Source organism: Podarcis liolepis (assembly GCF_965112155.1).
Source record: "Podarcis liolepis genome assembly, chromosome: 16".
NCBI classification, from domain to species: domain Eukaryota; kingdom Metazoa; phylum Chordata; class Lepidosauria; order Squamata; family Lacertidae; genus Podarcis; species Podarcis liolepis.
This window is the reverse complement of record NC_139567.1, coordinates 30,356,391-30,377,050: the sequence shown is the minus strand read 5'-3', so window position 1 is coordinate 30,377,050 and position 20,660 is coordinate 30,356,391. Positions and strand designations below refer to the sequence as shown.

The 20,660-nt window shown below is 47.0% G+C and overlaps 1 protein-coding gene across 1 annotated transcript in view; it reads left to right on the top strand.

Annotated features, from left to right (window-relative positions):
- Positions 1 to 20,660, top strand: part of TSPOAP1 (TSPO associated protein 1) — a gene marked incomplete at its 5' end in the record, with an annotated part of 36,040 nt that overhangs the window by 1,453 nt on the left and 13,927 nt on the right. Inside the window, 17 exons of the mRNA XM_083481261.1 lie at positions 1,070 to 1,197; positions 1,461 to 1,544; positions 1,885 to 1,974; positions 2,290 to 2,412; positions 3,871 to 3,975; positions 4,219 to 4,269; positions 5,645 to 5,665; positions 6,729 to 6,921; positions 7,584 to 7,813; positions 8,109 to 8,218; positions 9,127 to 9,236; positions 9,796 to 10,037; positions 10,873 to 11,461; positions 12,789 to 12,940; positions 13,905 to 14,441; positions 17,244 to 17,540; positions 18,291 to 18,479. Of these exons, the coding sequence (XP_083337387.1) occupies positions 1,070 to 1,197; positions 1,461 to 1,544; positions 1,885 to 1,974; positions 2,290 to 2,412; positions 3,871 to 3,975; positions 4,219 to 4,269; positions 5,645 to 5,665; positions 6,729 to 6,921; positions 7,584 to 7,813; positions 8,109 to 8,218; positions 9,127 to 9,236; positions 9,796 to 10,037; positions 10,873 to 11,461; positions 12,789 to 12,940; positions 13,905 to 14,441; positions 17,244 to 17,540; positions 18,291 to 18,479 (3,251 nt within the window). The remainder of the gene's footprint in view (positions 1 to 1,069; positions 1,198 to 1,460; positions 1,545 to 1,884; positions 1,975 to 2,289; positions 2,413 to 3,870; positions 3,976 to 4,218; positions 4,270 to 5,644; positions 5,666 to 6,728; positions 6,922 to 7,583; positions 7,814 to 8,108; positions 8,219 to 9,126; positions 9,237 to 9,795; positions 10,038 to 10,872; positions 11,462 to 12,788; positions 12,941 to 13,904; positions 14,442 to 17,243; positions 17,541 to 18,290; positions 18,480 to 20,660) is intronic.

The following is a 20,660-nucleotide window of genomic DNA, read 5'->3' as shown; positions in this document are numbered from 1 at the left end:
TGTTGTGGGGATCAAAAGAGGAGGAAGAAAACCATGCAAGCCGCCTTGAGCTGCTTGGAGAAAAGGGTGGGGCAGAAATGCAATAAAATAAATAAATAAATTCACCTTCCACACATGACCCTGGGCAATGTGCAGAAGATAATAAAAACAGCTTTAAAGCACAGTTAGAAAAACAGAAGATGAGTTTTAAACCCATGGCAGAGACTTATTCAGCCAGCTGGGAAAGTTTGCATGGAGTTATAGCTGTCAATGCTCTACTCAGGGTACCCTTCATTCATTTATTTATTTGCAAGAATTTCTATATCACTCATCATATAGAATACCAATGCAATGTATGTATATACACCTGAGAGTGTATACAATCCAGAAATAAATGAACCTGAGTTAGTCATGTCCATTAGTTCAATTGGTCTACACTGAGCATGGCTATAACATTAGATACAGCCCTATTTGGGGGGGGGGGTTAGGTACCACTTTCAAAGATGTCCCTGATACCCACCCAACCTAACCTCAGAGGGGTGTGGACATTGAGAGCAGGATCCTGGAACAGGATCCTCTTCTCTTGTACAACCAATCTGTTCCAGGATCCTGCTCTCAGTGTCCACACAGACTACCTATAAGATGGTACTCCAGGGGAGCACCTTTATGTATTCATTACCTTTATATCCCACCTTTCCTCCAAGGAGCGCAAGGTGGCGTGCATTGTTCTCCCAGCTCCATTTTATCCCTATGACAACCCTGCGAGGTAGGTTAGGCTGAGAGATTGTGACTGGCTCCTGGGCTGCTGTCAGGGCAAACTGGATTTTAATTTCTGGTTCTGGATGTGTTTTGATGCCTTTGCTTTTAGCAAGTTTGTTTTTATTGCTTCACATTTTATAATGATGCTTTTAAATGTTGGAAGCTGCCTTGAACCCCACTTGGTAGAAAGGCAGACTATGAATACATTAAATAACAACCACCACCACCACCAGGTTCTTCGCCATGTAGAGCTTTAACTGTTAAGGGGAGCCCTTTGGCTGCAGAATGGATGGTTGCCAGTGGCCCCACTTCCTCGTTGAGTCTGGCTGAGATTTCTCTCCTTTGCAGAGGGGCCCCAGAGCCCATCCTCTGGCACAAGTGCATGATGGGTATGAAACCCTCCCTGTGAAGAAGGGGGTCGCAACTTCTCCCGAGACCAAACGGCAGATCCAGCAATTGGTGGGTTCCCCTTGCTGTTACTTTGAATCTAGCTTCTAAGCAGTTGGCAAAGTATAAGAATCCCACTACTGCCACAAGAATGGTAAAAGTCAGTTGGGGGGAGTTTCTGGGAACGGGGAACAGTCAATGGGCAACATCTTTCAGGGTTTCAAATCTGCGTGGAACTATGATGCCCTGGCATGGAATGCGTGGGGTGGTGGTGGTGAATCTGGCCTGGCCGGTTTCCGCACCTCATCTCCTTTCCTCCCCCCTTTTTCTGGTAGGAGTCTGAGCTCAGAAGAAAGCGGAAACAATGTGAAAACCTTGAACATGAAGTGAGGAAGAAGCACAAGAGATGTGCAGAGCTTGTGAGTAGCATCCCGCACCCAGAAGCACTGTTGGAGGTGCATCTCTGCCCCCACGCTAACCTCCAAGGCTGAATTTTGAGAGGCAGATCAGCCAACAGCATGCAAAGTGTTATGGATGGTGGGAATTGTAGTCCAGTAGCATATGGAGAGTTATGGATGAAGGGAGTTGTAGTACAACAACACACGGAGGGCCACACATTTCCTATTCCTGCAATTAAAAAATGGATTGTGTTCTGCCTGCTCCTGTCCCCTGGTTACCTCTACCTGTTAGTACAGATTCCCAAAGGAGGCAAATCTTCTTTTATTCCCCGGAAAAATCTGCTTTTTTGTCCCTGTGCAGGAAATCCAACTGCAGGAGGTGCAAAGCAATAATGTCCGGCTGTGTGAGGAGAACACTCTGCTTCATGGGCAATTGGAGTGGACAGAAAAGGTAAGTAGTGATCTCTCCCCCCACCAATGCCTGATAACCATTGAGGGAGTGCAAGCAAGCTTGGGGGTAACCCCAAACTGGGAACTTTCAGTGCAACTGAAATGGAAATTGTTCCACAGTAAGTTCAGGGCAGACAGAAGAAAATATTTTTTCAGGCAGGGGCTTCAAGCAGGGGCTTGAAGTTGGGACACCAGAATAATGGGGTAATAGAACTGTAGAGTTAGAAGGGACATCAAGCACCATCTAGTCCGACCTCATGCAATCCAGGATGCATGTGCTTTGCTGCTGAGCAACCTTCCTTCTCTCCCTGGGCAGGTTGAATCTGAAAATGCTGACTTGAGGTTGCAGGTGGCTGTGGTGACCGAGGAACGGGATTCTGCTCTCCAGAAAACCCAGGAGCTCCAGAACAGGCTGGAGAGTCTCGGGCAGGCGCTGAAGGTTGGTCAGATCCAGGGTTGTGATGGGAAAGAGGCATCTCTTTGAGCATCTCTCTGCCCTGAGCATCCTTGTTAGGAAGCTGGGATAACAGAGGAGGCAGATTTGGGAAACGGGCTCCTGGTTCCCAGTTCAAAAATTGGTAGGATGTGTGTGTATGTAGACGCCAGCTCCTTATTCTGGCTGGCTGTGCTCCAGTGTTGAAAAAGGGAGCTGGAATCAGGAATGGGGAAGTGGCTTCTGTTTCAGGGATTTGTAGCAGGGAAGTGGAATGCCCTTTTATGGACAGTCTGAGTAAAGCCCTATACAGCTTAGACCCAGGCTATTTGAAGGACCACATTATCGCTTACAAACCTGTCTGGGCTCTGCGATCTGCAGGGAAGGCCCTTCTCTCAATCCCACCACCTTCACAGGCATACTTAGTAGGAACATGAGAGAGGACCTTCTTGCTGCTTCCAAGCTTTCAAACTCCACCCTAGAGAAGCCAGACTGTGTCCCTCCTTGCTGTCCTTCTGCTGGCAGGCGAAGACCATTTTATTCCAACAGCCCCTTGGGAACTGACTGGTGTGGTTTTTTTAATAGCGCTGTGCTGTTTTTATCATCTGTATTCAAATAGATGTTTTAAATATTGTTCTATATTGGCTAACTAATTAGTTGGAGTTACAGATAGGTAGCCGTGTTGGTCTGCCATAGTCAAAATAAAAAAAATCCTTCCAGTAGCACCTTAAAGACAAACTAAGTTAGTTCTTGGTATGAGCTTTCGTGTGCATGCACACTTCTTCAGATACACTGAAACAGAAGTTGCCAGATCCTTCTATATAGTGAGAAGGTGGCGAGGGGTATTACTCAGAAGGGTGGTGGGAATGGGAGATTGGCAGATAGCTGAGATGAGATGTATGCACACGAAAGCTCATACCAAGAACTAACTTAGTTGGTCTTTAAGGTGCTACTAGAAGGATTTTTTTTATTTTAATTAGTTGGAGAAGCAAAGGAACCAGGTTTGCCCCTTTGTTCTCAGGGGATACATCCAAGGGGACCTCAAATCCCAGAGAGAAGTGTGAGAGAAGGAGCAGGAAGTTGTAAACAGGATGCAACCTAAAATGTATCAGTCCAGACATCAAAGAAATAGAAGTCAGCGTAGAGATAAACGTATAGGGAAGTCTGCACAGCTGGAGGTCTCTTACTCCCTGTCTTAATCCCATGCAGACCTTCTAAGCAAACAGAAACTGTACTGTAAGTGAAACCACATTTTTTTTTTAAAAAAAGATACTTTTTTCCCTCCATGGGCCAAAAGATGTTTTTCTTTTGTCTGGATGGCATGGGCTGCCTCTCAGTTGTCAGAAGCTGCTATACCCCCCCTTTTTGAGAAGAGGGTCCCCATAGCCTGGAAGGAAAACCCTGAGGTGCTTGGAAGGGTCATCATCACTCAGCTCTGCGCTCATGCACTTCTGGTTTCCCCAGCACATGAGAGATGTTGCGGAACGAAGGCAGCAGCTGGAACAGGAGCATGAGAGGGCCCTGCAGGCCTTGCAGAAGAAACAGGAGGAAGTCAGGCAATTGCAGCAGGTGAGAGATCCACCAGGGAGACTGCTTGCACCCTTCTCTTCTTGGTTAGTGCACCCTTGAGAGAGCTCTTTCATGTGCTAGTAACCTCCTGATTAAAGCAGGGGTGGCTAAACTATGGTCTTCTACTTCCATAATTCCCTGGTGGTTGGTCATGTTGGCTGACGGGTGTGTTAGGCACCCAAGACCTCAAGAAATAGGATTGGTGACCCCTTAACCTCTTTTTTCTTCTCCTCTTGTCTTCAGGCCCAGGCTGAAGCAAGGAAGGAGCACGAAGGAGCAGTCCAGCTCTTGGAGGTAAAGCGGGGAGAAAATCAAGGAAGACAGAGGGAAGGCATGCGTTTCAAGTGCACGTCTTGCCCTCTAAAAGAACCCTGAGAACAGTAGTTTGCTAAGGCTGCTGGGAATTGAAACTTTGTGGGATGATAAGCCACGGTTCCCAGGATTCTTCAGGGGGAAACCTGTGGGCTTGAAATGGACTAGGTGTCAGCAGCCGGGAAAACAGTCAATTGTGTGGTTTTGTTTATTAAATGGATTTTTCAGCAGAGCTGATGTGTTGCGGGATTTCACAGAACCATAGAATTGTAGGGATGGAAGGAATTGTAGAGTTGCCTTGGAAAAGCAGTTCCTGGGAAACACCAGTAAGGGAGAGTTTCTGTTGAACTTGGGTCCTGCTTTCGGGCTTCCTATTGGGGCATCTGGTTGGCCAATGTGAGGACATGCATGTTATGGAGAAAGTGGAGGAGAAAGTCCCCCCCCATCTCATAATGGTAGAACGGTGGGCATACAATGAAGGAGGCAGTGATGGCCACCAACTTGGATGGCTTTAAAAGAGGACCAGACAGATTCATGGAGGAGGAGAAACTTCTCAATGGCTGCTAGTCATGATGGCTCTGCTATGACTCCATGGGTGAAGGTGGCAATGCTTCTGAATACCAGCTACTGGAAATCTCAGGAGGGGAGAAGGCTCTTGCCCGCAGGCCCTCAAAGAGGAATCTGGTTGGCCACTGTGAGAGCACGATGCTGGACTTGATCGACCATGGGCTTCATCCGGCAGGCTCTTCCGGTGGTCTTATGGAACTCCCCCCTACTGGAGGCAGTGATGCCTACCAACTTGGATGGGTTTAAAAGAGGATCAGACAAATTTATGGAGGAAGGGAAGGCTATTGATGTCTACTAGCCACAAGGGCTATGCTCTTCCTCTCCGGCTGGAGGTAGCAATGCTCCTGAATACCAGTTGCTGGAAACCACAGGAGGGGAGAGAACTCTTGTGCTTGGGTCCTGTTTGCAGGTTTCCCACAGGCGCCTGGTCAGTCACTGTGAGAACAGGATACTGGACTAGATGGGCCCCCTGTGGTCTGATGCAGCAAGTTCTTATCATAGCTGTCAACTTTTCCCTTTTCTTGCGAGGAATCCTATTCGGAATAAGGGAAGTTCCCTTAAAAAAGGGAAAACATTGACAGCTATGGTTCTTATTAAGTTCTTAACAGGATGCTGGCCTAGATGGGCCTTTGGCCTGATCCAGCTGCAGGACCCTTATGTTCATTCTCACACTTGTTTCCTAGCCATTTCTCTGAAATCTAGATTCCGCATCAGGATTATTGTTTCAGGATGATGCCTGGGTGCAGTTAATCACTTTTCCTCTGCTCATTTCCTTCTTCTTTCCTGACAGAATTCCTTGGATTGCATGCAGGTATTGCTGATCTCACTGTGTTTAGGAAAATGACCTTCCCAACCAAACCTGGACTGCTTCCCAGAAGGAGTTTGGAATGGAGAAATACCAGATTTCAACCAATTTTGGACTGGGGTGGGGAGACAGCCAGAGAAGAACAGAAGGGAATTCAGGGTTTATTGGTCTCTCCATTCCAAATGAGCAGCTGTGCTCATCCTGCAAAACAAGAGCAAGTTTTCAGGCCCCCAAAGGCTGTTTCTCCAGTTAAACAGCCAGAAGTTATATAGTTATAGAACTGTAGAGTCATCTAGTCCAACCCCCTGCAATGCAAGAACCACTGCTAAATATACACACGAGCCCTTGGTGACACAGCAATAAGTGTGGGTGTTGCGGAGAGAGAAGGAATTTTGCCTTCTAGGGAAATTAGCTGGTGGTTTTGGAGTCCCCCCCCCCCCTGCAGTTATGATGACATGCAAATTGGCTCACTTACTGAAGTGCCCTACATTGCTCGCTGATGCAGTCTTCCCTTGGCCAGGCACCTCTTACTGGGAATGTCTTGCTTGCTCTTGATCTTTGTGGCACAAAGGGATAGCAGTGTCATGCATTTGCTGTGCTGGCAAATAGTTAGAAGTGTGCTGTGGATGTTGTTATGTATCTGGGCACGTGATGACACCAGTCCGCTTTCCCCTCTGGTGGCTTGTTTGGTTGTAGCTGCACTAGTCCTAACAGAGCCATCCCTACCCTTAGGCAGGTCAAAGCAGCTGCCACAGGCTGGAGATGCTGAGGTTGGGGGGCGGTCAGGTGCTGGAGGGCAGACATCATGCCTAAATGGCTGCTCTCACTCAACAGCCTTGTTTTGCTGTGGGGGCGGGGTAGCGATGTCTTAGTGGAGCATCCAGTTTGAGCGGCCGTCTACCAGATTCCATAGGAGTCACCTTGGACTGATCCATCAAATTCCTTCTGACATTCTTCTGGAATCAAAGGATCATAGAGTTGTAGAGTTGGAAGGTGCCCATTAGGTCATTTGTCCAATGCAGGAATCACAGCCAAGTTATCCATCTTCCTTAACTTTCCCCCACCCCAGGCCCGCGTGAGAGAGCTGGAGGAACAGTGCCATAGCCACACAGAGCAGTTTAATTTCCTCTCTCAAGAGCTCAAGCAGTTTCGTCTCCAAACTGAGAAAATCAGTCTTCCGCCCTCCTCCCAGGTGACGTCCGAAGTCACCTTCACCACTTGCCAGACTTCTCTGCAGCTCCTGGAGGGACTCAAGGAGAAAGGTGACTATGGAGAAGGAGGAAGCCCTCTCTTTGCTTTCATTTGTGCCATTAGAATAATCCAGATGCCATGGTGTTCCCAGATTCAGTAACTGCAGAGTATGATTTGCTTCTTTAGAGTATGAGAGCCAGTGTGGTGTAGTGGTTAAGAGCGGTAGTCTCGTAATCTGGGGAACCAGGTTCGCGTCTCCGCTCCTCTACATGCAGCTGCTGGGTGACCTTGGGCTAGTCACACTTCTCTGAAGTCTCTCAGCCTCACTCACCTCACAGAGTGTTTGTTGTGGGGGAGGAAGGGAAAGGAGAATGTTAGCCGCTTTGAGACTCCTTCGGGTAGTGATAAAGCGGGATATCAAATCCAAACTCCTCCTCCTCCTCTTCTTCTTCTTCTTCTTCTTCTTCTTCTTCTTCTTCGGTGGTGGCAGAGAATGCAGTACGAAACATGCAATGTAACTAACAATCCAATTAGAACAACGCAGTAATTAAAACAGGGGACTGGGGGTAAATCTGGGTCAAACCTGTTGCCTGAGGTGGGCTTTGAAGTGCAGCATTGCGGCTCTCTTAGCTGTCATTCAAGCTCCCCAGTTCCAGAGTGTTCCATTGTCCCTGCACCCACCACTTTGCTTGGCGTCTCTGCCTAGCATAATGTATGCACTGTTCGGTTTCAGATCCAGAAACTGCCACCATCTCTCCCCGGTGCAGCCAGAAAGCTCAAGATGGAGGGCTGGAAGGAATCTCCCGCCTTGCTGAGCCTGTGGTGCCCGCTGTGGTCAGAAGCCCAGGTGCAAATACCCCTCCGCTTGCCTCGAAGAAAATGGTCAGGAAACTGGAGTCCCAGTCCAGCTCCTCAAGATCCGAGTCCATGCAGAACAGCCCCAAATCCTGCCCTACCCCTGAGGTTAGTCCTGGGCTAGGCTTCTTCTTCTTTTCTTTTTTTTAAAGCAGGCACCCAAAAGAATACAGTGAAGGCAGCCTGCCTGGTGTCAACAGGCAGGGAGTTCCAAGGTGTAGGTCCTGCCATACTAGAAGTTCGAGTTCTTTCAAATGTGGAAACGGGTATTATGTGACACCCATAACAGGGCTTCAAACGGAGACCAAAATTGGTGACTGGGTTCAGATGGACTAGCTCCTTTGCTCTGTCCTTCCCACAGCAGAGGTGTCCTTATTTCACTGTCTTCTGTCGTTTTTGTTAGGTGGACACAGCCAGTGAAATGGAAGAGCTGGATATCGACACGATCTCACTAATCCCAGAACCAGAGAACCAAGGTCCAGTGAAGCTCCGAGTCTTCTTAGCTCGTTACAGGTAGGGTCTCCATGTTGGTGGGAATGAGGAGGCTTGGGATCTGAATTCGCTTCTCTCACATTCTTAAGGTCACCGAGGTCTGCCACAACTTAAGGCAGGGTGCAGCTATTCCAAACAGCTGTGTGGCTTTTGCCTCATAAGAAAACAACATACCTTCCAACACAACAAAGGCAAAAACTATGAAGCCATCTTTTTGCAAGAGGACAGCGACCATTTTGGTCACTGTGATCTCATGCAGTTTCATCCTGTGATTCCCGCCCCCCCCCGAAATAAGCACTTCGTTGGGGCATGGAGCCCAAAAACACATGCTTTGCAGTGCCACACGAGATTGTGGCTCAGGGAGAAGTGTGTTTTGGGGGGAACATCATGGCGTGAAATTGCATGAGATCACAGTGCCCAAAATGGCCGCTGTCCTCTCGTGAGAAAAAACGGGATGTCTGGGACACTTGTGGTGTATGACATAAGAAAAGCCCTCACAGTGGCCAACCAGATGCATTTAATGGGAACATAAGAAGAGCCTGCTGGGTGAAGCCAATGGCCCATCACGCTCCCACAGTGGTACGAGCACGACAGCAACTCTTCCCACTTGTGGCTCCCAGTAACTAGCACTCAGAGTCATAATATATGTGGTTCATAGCTATTGGTAACCTCAAGACTTGATTCCTGCAATGCAGTCTGTGTGGGGCTGCCTTTGGGGCCTGGTCTGGAAGCTCCAGCTGCTACAAAATGCTGTGGCTAGACTGTTGGTAGGGTTAGACTATCACCAGTGTACAGCAATGAGACTTCAGAGCTTGTGCTGCCTGCCTGTACATCCAGTGTCTTGCTGACTTCCAAGACAGCACTGTCAGCTGCTTAGTGTCACTCTTTACTTTTCCGTGTAAAAACAATTCCTCTTGTTCCCATTTCAGCTACAATCCATTTGCCGGCCCCAACGAGAACCCCGAAGCAGAACTCCCGCTGACGGCCGGTGAGTACATTTACGTCTACGGAGAAATGGACGAAGATGGCTTCTTTGAAGGTACGACATCACCATCTTATGAAGATTATTTGTAACGTTCTTGCTTATTGAAATAATTATTGGTGGGGAGTCCAAGAATTCTGGGGAGCAAGCAGTGCCAACCCAAAGAACAGAAGATTATCGCATCATTGCCACCAGCAGCATCCTCATTTCCATAGTTAAAACCATGCTGTTCGGCATATTGCTAATTACTGCGGTGTTTTCTTTTTTCAAATATGCAGAAGTATTTGTTAAACCTCAACAATATTTTGCTGTGCTCACGTTCCATGTCTGTGCTGCTGCTGCACAATACATTTTCCTGTCCTTTTTTTTCTGGTATCTCCTCTCCCTCTCTTATTTCTTTCTCTTTTTCCCTTCTGTACATTTTTTCTTATGATTTTAAAACTCCAATAACTACTATATGGGGGGCGGGGACACAGTGATGGAGACACAGCATCAAGAGATTTACAGAGTGTGGAAAATATAACGATGGCATGCATATATATAACAACGCATCGAAGCACACACAACAAAATTAAGGATCATTTCTACCCTGTCACCTCTTGACCTTCACTTCCAGGGGAGCTGATGGATGGGCGGAGAGGCCTGGTCCCCTCCAACTTCGTAGAGCGAGTTTCAGACGAGGACCTTGTGACGTTCCTGCCTCAGGAACTCCACGATCTCTCCCAGAGCTCCCCTCTGGAAAGGAGCTCCCTCAGCACCAGCCTCAGCAGCGCGGAAAGGAGCGACTGCTCCACCGAGGAGCTCAGCGCCAGCACAGCACCCTCCAGGCTGGAAGAGGACGAGGGAGCCATACCCACGGTAGGGCCCCCTCCCTTCAACATTAATTGATTTTTTTTGTTGCGTACAGAAATGTGTAGGCCCCAATGAAACAGGCAAGCGAGAGGGGGAAAGAAAAATAAAAGCAATACAGGGAAATGAAATAAGAACAGCAAACCAGTATACCAATCATGCTTCACTGAGGTGGTATTTAAATTATTATTATAATCAGTGCTGTTTTTCTAGAAAAAAATAGGTGCCGGAGCTCATCATGAACTTCTCCCATGTTCTCTTAGAATGGTGCTGGAGCTGAGCTCCGAAAAAAAGCCCCAATTATAATATTTATTTATATCCCGTCTTTCTCCCCAGTCGGGGACTCAGGCGGCTTACGATACAATAATCTTTATTGTTGCTGTCCCATACAGAACAACAAAATTGAAAAAGTCTACATCAGACATTCAAAACCAACAAGCCTGCTATCCCAGCCTGGTTAGCCCCCTAAAAACTCTGATACCCCATAATTAAATACAATATACTCCCACAGAGACTACCTTACACTGCGTTTAAAACCAAAATCGCATTTGAATAGAAACTGTTTCTCAGGTGGCTAGTCCTAGTCTTAATAACCCTGTACCTTCTTCCAGAACACAGATAAAACAGAGCAAAAACATAGAAGAGGCAATAATTAAAATGTAATTAAACAGGAATAGAATTAAAATGATATATGTGTGATATTTATATGTGGTGGAGGGGTCAAAAGAGAAGAATGCTCAAGAAGGGTTTGGGAAGCAAGTTTTGTCGAGTCACATTTGAGATCAAAGAAAACATTCAGGGCCAAAATGGGTTTAACCACTTTGCACTCCCGCCACATGTGCAGGAACGAGCCTCGCTAGTAGTGCCTTACCCCAGGAAGGTGACCCTCATCAAGCAGTTTGGCAGCAGCCTCTTGGTGGGATGGGATCCCCCCCTGCCCACCCCCGGCTCCTCGGAGATCCAGAGCTACAACCTCTACGTGGATTCCGAGCTGCGGCAAACCGTGAAGGCTGGATCGCAGACGAAGGCTGTCGTTGAGAGGCTGGACTTGAAAACAAGAACCTACCGCCTCTCCGTGCAAAGCGTCTCGGAGGCCGGGAGCTCTGACCGGCTGCGGTGCACTTTCCTGGCCGGGGGCGGGTTTGCCGTGGCCCCCACCCAGCTCAGGGTGCGGAGCATAGCGGCCACCTCAGCGCAGATCTCTTGGGTGCCCAGCAACAGCAACTTCCCACACACCGTCTACCTTAACGGGAAGGAGCATGAGGCCACCAAGGCGGGAGTCTACTGGTACACCTTCCGGAACTTGAACCCGAGCACTTCCTACGTGGCCATGGTGGAAGTCGAGCCGCAGCAGCAGGCGCTCGGGGAACCGGCCCCAGAGAAGCAGGATCAGCCACTTTCCGCAGAGATCCAGTTCACAACGGCATCAGCAGGTGAGTCTCAGTCGAGAAAAAGTGTCTTCACGCGGTGCAGCACATAGATAAAGAATGGAACTCCCTGCTGCAGGAGGCAGTGATGGCTGCCAATTTGGATGGCTTTCAAAAAGGGTTAGAGAAATTCACGGAGAAGAAGAAGGCTGTCGAAGGCTGCTAGATCTGATGCTTATACTTTGGAATTCCTTGCCTATTTATTATCAGGCAGGTGCCTTTCCTGTACAGTGGTACCTCGGGTTACATACGCTTCAGGTTACATAGGCTTCAGGTTACAGACTCCGCTAACCCAGAAATAGTACCTCGGGTTAAGAACTTTACTTCAGGATGAGAACAGAAATCGTGGTGCAGCGGCAGCAGGGGGCCCCATTAGCTAAAGTGGTACCTCAAGTTAAGAACAGTTTCAGGTTAAGAACAGACCCCCAGAACAAGGTACCACTGTCCTTTTTTTTTTTTTTTTTTTTTTGGTGCTTGCTTGCTAAAAACATTTTTGTTTAGGCAAGCCTGTCCAGATATCTTGAATGTTGATTTGTTTTTAAATCTGTTTTTAGCTTCCTGCTGATTTTAAATTATTATTATTAAATTATTAATGTATTTACTTATTACAACATTTTTTATACTGCCTATCCACAAAGTCCTCTGGGACATTTTAAACAAAAAGTTGTGACTCACTAGAATACAACGCCGCAATCCCTTTTAAAAATATATGAATGAGGTTTTAAATTTTTGAAAGTTTTAAATCGTTGTTAATGGTTTTTACGGATAATTTTATTGTTTTACCTTTTTTGTAAATCGCTTTGAGGGTTTTAACAATCAAGCGGGATATAAATTTAATGAAATAAACAAAAGGGGGAAATGCAAAGCTTCGTGACGAGGGTTGTCTTGTAAGTGATGGCTCCATTGTCTATGTAACAAAGGAACGCCAAATCATATAAAAAGTGGCTAGAAGCTTGAGTCCTTGTTGAAATCTCATATTATGATGCATTTTCTCCATTATAGCTATATTCTAGAATGGGTGGTACCAATTGTCCAGGATAATATTCTGACTGTTTGAGCTGCTACAATCATGTATAACTTGCCAGCAGCTATTCGCCTTGTTTTTATGACATTAAGCCACACACACACAAAATTAACCAAGAGCAGAAAACTAGACTTTAGAAATGGCTTGGGGCTGCTGCTCTGAACGTGTGCCCTCTTGGCCTTCTGAACAGCACAGATTACCCTGCAGTATCACCAGAGCAGTGAATTTTGCTGCTTCTCCAGCAGCGTGCACAGGGCAAGCTCCAGAGAGTAAACAGAGTGCAATTCATTTGAAACTCATGCCTTACAGGGTCTCCAGATGCTCCCCTGGATGTCCGAGTGGAGGCTGGTCCCAGCCCTGGGATTCTGGTGATCAGCTGGCTGCCTGTCACCATCGATGCAGAGGGATCGTCCAATGGGGTGCGAGTCACTGGCTACGCCGTGTACGCAGATGGGCAAAAGGTACCCGCTTTGCGTTGGACGCAGATGAAACGCACTGGGCAGAATATTATTTTATTTATCTATTTATCTATTTATCTATTTATCTATTTATCTATTTATCTATTTATCTATTTATCTATTTATCTATTTATTACTTACTTATTTACTTACTTACTTACTTACTTACTTACTTATACCCCGCCCATCTGGTGGGATTCCCCAGCCACTCTGGGCAGCTTCCAACAGGAGATTAAAAATACATTAAAACAGAAGCATTATTTGTTGATATTGTCATTGTTAAGCTTGGGTAGCCAACTTTAGTCATACTCAAAGTAGACCTGTCGAAATCCACGAACTGTCACCCATTCTTAGCTCCCAAGGAAGGGTGGGATTTAAATTCAACAAGTAATGATCTCACTTTATATACAATTCATTTTTATTAAGTGCTGGTCTCAACCTATAAAGTTACTTGGTCTCCATTTGTTGAATTTGTTTTGTAACAACAGGGAGCAGGCCTTCCCCCAGATCGTCAACATCCGTTATGGGCTGGTATTATACCTAAAAAAAAATGGCCTTTGGCCTAAAAAACTATAAATTACTTTCTTTGGTTTTCCAGATTGCTGTTTCTACAGCTTACCTGTTTTTGTGTAATTCCAGGACTGAGCTCAACTTTGTTTTGTTTTGTATGATGTGTTCTTCATTGTGTGTTTCTGATGTGTCTGGGGAAAATTCATTAAATATCAACTAATAAAAGAAAATAAATGCTGTTTTTAATGCATGTAAGTGTTCATCATTGGCTTAAAACATTGTAAGTTACAGTACTCTGGGTTGCCATGACAAAATAAGCATTTAATATAAGTAATAATAATCATAACAATGATTTTAAACCACCTTAAATCATGAGTCACCAATAACAAATTTGGTGTTGGATTTGCTCCTCTTGCTGCTGGTTCATGCCTGTCCCCCTGGTGACCCCTTTCTGCAGGTGATGGAAGTGACCTCTCCGACAGCTGGGAGCGTCCTGGCTGAGATTTCCCAGCTCCAGATCCTGCAGGTCTGCCAGGAAGTCTCCGTGAGAACTGTGTCCCTTTACGGCGAGTCAGTGGATTCGGTGCCTGCTCAGATCCCCTTGGCTCTGTTGGGAGACGCCACCAGCTGTTCCTCTCCACTGGAGTTTGGCGGTCCTGCCGTGCAGCTTCCAGGCAGGGAGGGGCGGGACGTCCTCACCTCCCAGACCTCCCAGGCATGCGGGACGGAGAACACGCCTGCAGCCGCTGCCACCGATTCCTTTGCCAAATCCACCTCCCAGCCTAGCGTCAGCAGAAAGAAGTCTGGGAGCGCCTTGCTGGCGGAGACCTCCCCCAAGGGGTCCACCTCTCCCACCGGGGCTGCCTTGACACATGTGCCGCAGGGTTCACCTCCAGAAACGGGTCCTCTACCTGGGGGTGAAGGGAATGCTTTTGCGCCAGTGACTGAGGGCAATCCATCCATGCTCAGGAAGGAATCTGAAGAGGGCGACCAGGTCAGTGTGGGGCCTTTCCTTTTGTGGAGGCCAGGGAAAGGAGGCGAGGCTGCAGAAGGGACTGTATCTAGGGCAACAGTGTGGGGCAGCCTTCTTTTGTGGGGGAAACTTTTAGGGGCCGCATACCAGTGGTGGGCAGGACTCAAAGATGAAACTGTGCAGGGCAGTGGACGTGACTCTCACCTTAGTATTTTCTTTTTATTTATAAGCAAATATTTTATTATTAAAAAATTCAACATTAATACATACATATTACGAATATACAAACAAACAAACATGCATTTCATACAATCCTTAAAAATATTCATACATACCCACACTCAATCCCACAGGTACAGTGGTGCCTCGCAAGACGAAATTAATTCGTTCCGCGAGTTTTTCCGTCTAGCGAATTTTTCGTCCTGCGAAGCACGGTGTCGGAAAAGTTTTGAAAAAGCTTCAAAAATCACCAAAAACCTCAAAAAAGGCTACCACACCGCGTTCTATGAGTTGCTCCTCGAAGTCAAGTCGCAACTGTATTAACGGTGTTAAGAAAAAGGAAACAAACCTGCAAAAAATGCAAGACGTTTTTGTCTTGCGAAGCAAGCCCATAGGGAAATTCGTCTTGCGAAGCAGCTCAAAAACCGCAAAACCCTTTTGTCTAGCGAGTTTTTCGTCTTGCGAGTTTTTCGTCTTGCGGGGCACCACTGTACTTCCTTTTCCCACCACCATGCCTCACCCCACCCTTGTGTTAGACTTCTAATCTACTCAATTGCAATTTATTTCCACTTCTATTACTTTATTTCACACACTTTTAAACCAATTTTCTACTTTTTTTCCTGTTACACATTGTTATCCATCTTATTTAGTATTTCAGTATTTATAACGGAACTTATTTATTCTAATAGGAGTTCTGATTTTTCAATATGATGTTGCAAGTATCCTTTAAACACCTTCCAGTCCTTATCTATCTTCTCTTTTGAGATGCTTCCAATTTCTCCCATTGTTTTGAATATATTGTCCAATAATTTGGCAAGCCACTCTGTTTTTGTCGGTATAATACCACTTTTCCAATTTTTCGCAATCAATAGCCTTGCGGCTACTGTTGCATATAAATATAATGTCTTGTCTTCTTCCTTTAGACTCACCTTAGTATTTTCAGCCATGGAAAAGGCAGAGGTTTCTACACTCCCTGCTCCCCTACCCACCCTCCTCCCAGGCAAGCAAGAGGCAGTGCCCCGGTTCAAAGACACTGTTGGTTAGAGCATAGAGTTGATAACGCCAAGGTTGCAGGTTCGATCCCCGTATGGGACAGCTGCAGACTGCGGAAGTTTGGGCTAGCTGATCCTCAGGATCCCTTCCAACTCTACAATTCTATGCTTTTATGATTCCAGTTGGGCAAAAGTACTTGGGGAGGGTGTGGTCTCTGGGAGGGGGTGTGGCCAGAGGAGAGTCCCAAGGGCCAAATACAGATGCCTCAGGGGCCACATATGAGTTCCCCCATTTCCTGGCACAGTGACTTGTGTGCAGCTGTGAGAGGAAGGTTGGAGTTTGGACAGGGAGGCAAACTGGGTTTGGATTTTCCTTCACCCATGAAGGAAATGGGGTAGCCTTGGGCCAGTCATAGAATCATAGAATTGTAGAGTCAGAGAGGAACCTGAGGGTCATCTAGTCCACAGCCCCCCCCCGCGATGAAGGAATCTCAACTAAAGCATCCATGACAGTCACTCTTTCTTTCTTACTCTATAAGCACTTTGCAGGGTTGCTGTGAAGATTATGTGGGACCTGGAGCTTCATGGCAGAAGTGGGCTGTAGCATGATACATAGTGCGCGAAAAGGAAGCACTTCACGCAGCACAAAGTTGAACCATGGAACTCCCTCCCACAGGAGGCGATTTTGGCCACCAACTTGGATGTCGTAAAAAGACGATTAGGCCAGTTCATGGAGGTCAATAAGGCCACAATGGCTCTGCCCTGCCTCACAGGCAGAGGCAGCAATGCTTCTGAATAACAGTTGCTGGAAGCCACAGGAAGGCTCTTGTGTGCAGATGATGCTTGCTGGCTTCCCACTAAACCATCTGGTTGGCCAATGGGAGAGCAGGATGCTGTTCCAGCTGAGCCATTGGCCTGATCCAGCAGCTGCTTCTTATCTACCGTATTTTTCGCTCTATAAGACGCACCAGACCACAAGACGCAGCTAGTTTTTGGAGGAGGAAAACAAGGAAAACAATATTCTGAATCTCAGAAGCCAGAACAGCAAGAGAGATCGCTGCTCAGTGAAAGTAGCAATCCCTCTTGCTGTTCTGGCTTTTGGGATGGCCGCGCAGCCTGCATTCGCTCCATAAGACGCACACACATTTCCCCTTACTTTTTAGGAGGGAAAAAGTGAGTTTTATAGAGCAAAAAATATGGTACTTCTATATTCCTGACTCTTTTTTTCAAAACGGCTCGGCCAATATGCAGTGCAAGCTCATTTTAATTATGTTTCCGTAAGTTCAGCTTCCGCCCATTAGACGTGTTCCCTGGGGGTGAGGAGGAGGAGCAAGGAATGAACCACCCGGGATCTATTGGATCCAGCACCTTCCTGCTGCCATTGAGTGTCAGCCCCATTGCTGCACCGGCTCAAGGTAGATGCCTCAGTCTACCTGGCTGACCTGCTGGCCCCTCTCTGTTAAGCCCTGCTAGCAGCAGTTGGGTTTAGGATTAGGGCCCTGATTAGATCGTAAGTGATAGCTATCCATGTCAAAGGAAAGCCAAGAACACCTTTACAAATGTTGCTTTTCTTGGTGTCTGATCTTTCTTGCTGCAACCATTTCCTTCCCAGCAGCCCCTGCTGGTGTCCAGAGCGCAGGAGGCAGCGAGCCGAGGGGAAGCCTGCTCTGCCGATCTGGGGGCGAAAGAGCCCCCACCTGAAAGGGGGGCAGAAAGCGATCCAAGTTGCCTGGGAGCGAAGCTGTTGCCACCCAGCAGGTCTTCCCTGCAAGGCGAGGAGAGGTCCGCCGACTCAGGGCAAAGCGAGAGGCGAGCCCCAGAATCTGTGGCTGGATCTTCCGGGAGGTTGAAGCTGCTGAAGGAGATTCCCAGGGATGACTCCTTGCTGGCGCCCAGGGTCAGAAGAGAGGTCCGTCTCCCTCGTTCAAAGGGTTTTGATTGGATTTGGTTAACTTGAGGGCCAGTCAATTCCCACAAAGTGCTTTGTGACACAGTTGAGCTGAAATGAATCTGCGCTGCGAAAATCCGTCTTTCGGTTACAAAAGTTCATATGCAAAATGTTCGGGGGGGGTGTGTTTGATGTTATTATCGGGTGTCAACATGCACACGCAGATTTTGTGTATGAACTTTTGCCACCGAATGAAAGATTTCCACAGCGCAGATACATGCCAATGTTCAATGAATAGCCTTTGATAATTGAGATGCAATGGTAGACAGCATTTGATTATGCTTGATAGCTGACATTCAGCGGTAGCTTGCACTTGATTCTATCAGGTTGTTCATCTGCAATTGTATTAGTAGTTTATTTCAGTTGGGAATTGGCATGCAATGTCAGTTTGCTTTTGTGCCAGACAGCTGACATGCAACAGTGGTTACCTTTTGATAGATGACACACAAATGATATTTAGAATGGGACAACTAACATTTTATGAGATTTCACAACTGTTGCTTGCTAAACTCAAGCCTAAAGTATCCCAGTTTGCAAGGTTAAGATCAATGTAGATTAGAACCTGAACATTCACGTTCAAAACGTGAAGGTGGATTTGGAAACTGGGCAGTGTTCCGATATTCAGTTTGGCTCCTGGGTTAATTTTGTGGGGCTTAATTCTTCACTGACAGCAATATCTTTTAAAATTTCTAAATTTTCAAATTTTCGCAGGGAGAGAAAAGGTCTGATGCGGGAAATCGTCTGGTGACTCTTCTGACTGACCACAGCCGCGGGTCAGACCTGTCTGATATCATGGAGGAAGAGGAGGAGGAAGAAGAGGAAGCAAGTCAGCCATCTGGCAAGGCAGGAGAATCAAAATGGGCTCCAAGTGAATGCCCTGGCAGAGAAAATGGAGAGAAGGTAATCTGTTGGCTCCCTTAACCCCTTGAGTGGGGAACCTTTGACTCTCCAGGTGTTGCTGATCTATAACTCACATTAACCCCTAGCAATCTTAGCCAATGGCCGGGGATGATGGGATTTGTAGTCCAGCAACATCTGGTGGCCCACAGGTGCCCCACACCTGATTGGAGAAGCTAGAGGTGTGGTCAGTCAGTTGGGTTCACCCAGAGGAGCATTTGTTAATAACCAAGTATATAATGATCTCCTTCTCCAAATGATGGGGTTCAAGGCAGCAACCTGTCCCCATCTAGATGCTGACCATGCCTAGATCTGATTAGCTTCAGCAGACTGGTTCACCCAAAAACAGGAATGAAATGGGGTGCATTGACCACTTGGTTCAGGAGATTCCCCTTGTTTGGGAGAGTCCCTAGCCATGTCCCCCAGGGACAGCCCCCAAAACGGAAGCAGCTCTGTTGATCTGGGACCATATTCATCCCACCACACAGCACATAGCAAAATATCAGTTTTATTAAGTACAGCATAATGACAATCTTATGCCTAATTTCTTCCTGGGAATATGCTCCACTGAACTCAGGGGCGTTCACTTCTGACCTCACAGGATCAACTTGTCAAATCCCTTTTCCCCAGAGATCTTCAGCCATCTGAAACACAACCTTTAGCTTTTCATTAACTATTGCAAGCCATCACATGAAGGAATGGCGAATGGGTGAGTTGGGGGAGAAGTTAGCATCCAGCAGTTCTGCTGAGTTGATTGCAGCTTCTGGGAGCTCATGACCAGGAGCTCATAACCAGGATTTGAAAACAGGAGCATTTGTGAGGGTGTTTTGAGTGCTGTCTCATGGTGTGTGTAGGACCAAGAGACGTGGACAGTGAAGGAGATGCTGCAGTGACCTGCAATACCTGTGCCAAGTTTCTTTTCCTGTCTGAAAATGTGCAGAGCTACACCTGTAGCAAGTGCAAACCGGGTGCCTTGCTGGAGAAGAAGGTACAGCAATTTGAGGCCTGCCTATTTACTGAGTTACTAGGCAAGATCCAGAATTTCTCAATAGAGCAGAATGGACTGTGTTGGAACAGCAACACAGGTGGGCTGCCCCTACAGAGGAGGAAGATCGCCCATTGCAGGAGACGAACCCCTGGAGGAAGGTGACACACAGAAGCTGAACTGTCAGGAGCCACGCTGTGTCACTGGAGCTGCTTGTCTTTGTGATACAATGGTTAATTCGAAGCAAGATTCTACAGCAAATTAATTCTAAGGAGGAAGTGCTTACAAATGTTGAGACATGGGAAACCATAGAAATGGATGGACAAATGGACAGACAGACAGATATGGATTACTAGAGGCTGCCATCCCTGCTCACATTGCACACAGCTTCTCCCCTTCCCCCCACCCTCTTTTTACAAATCCTCCAATAGGGTCTGTGTTCCGACTTCATGCAAATCCAGGATTGTCATGTGGCACTGCAAACCCTCCTACGTGATGACAGCCTTACATTTATATATATATAGGAAGATACCCCATTAAGAGTTGTTTGGAGGAAGACAAGCCCTTGTGTTCCACTAGATACCTGCAATATTTATTCAGCCGGACTGCACAGATCATTGAGAGAGGGTAGATCAGGTAGACAGGCCTAAGGAAGAAGACTTGAAGAGCCAAGCAGGAAAAAAGAAAAATCCTTTCTGACCTGCTAAAGTTGCGAGACGTTTACACAGGATGAAAAGGCTGGTGTTTGATCCATCGCTGAGCCAGTGTCCTGGGCCCAGATCAGAGCTGGGATACTGGCCAGTTCTTCCACCTGGATGTTCACATACAGGCACCCCTCCATATCCCTAACTTCTTTCTATGCAGCCTGACTCCTCTAACTTCATAATGTTGGTCTTCGCAATGGATTTTGGCACAAGAAGAGCCCTGCAGCCACAGGATCAGACCAAAGATTCATCTAGTTCAGCATTCCATTTGCTACAGTGGCCAATCAGATGCCTCTGGGGAGCCCATGGGCAAGGCAACAAAGGCAGCCACCCTATCCTGCTCTTCCTCAACCCTCCCCAGTAACTGGTGTTCTGAGGTAGATTGCCTCTGGCTGTGGAGGCTCCATTTAGCGACCACAGTTAATATAGCCACTGATAGATGTAGCCAGCCTCCTCCACGAACTTGCCTAGCCCTCTTTTATTGCCATCCGAAGG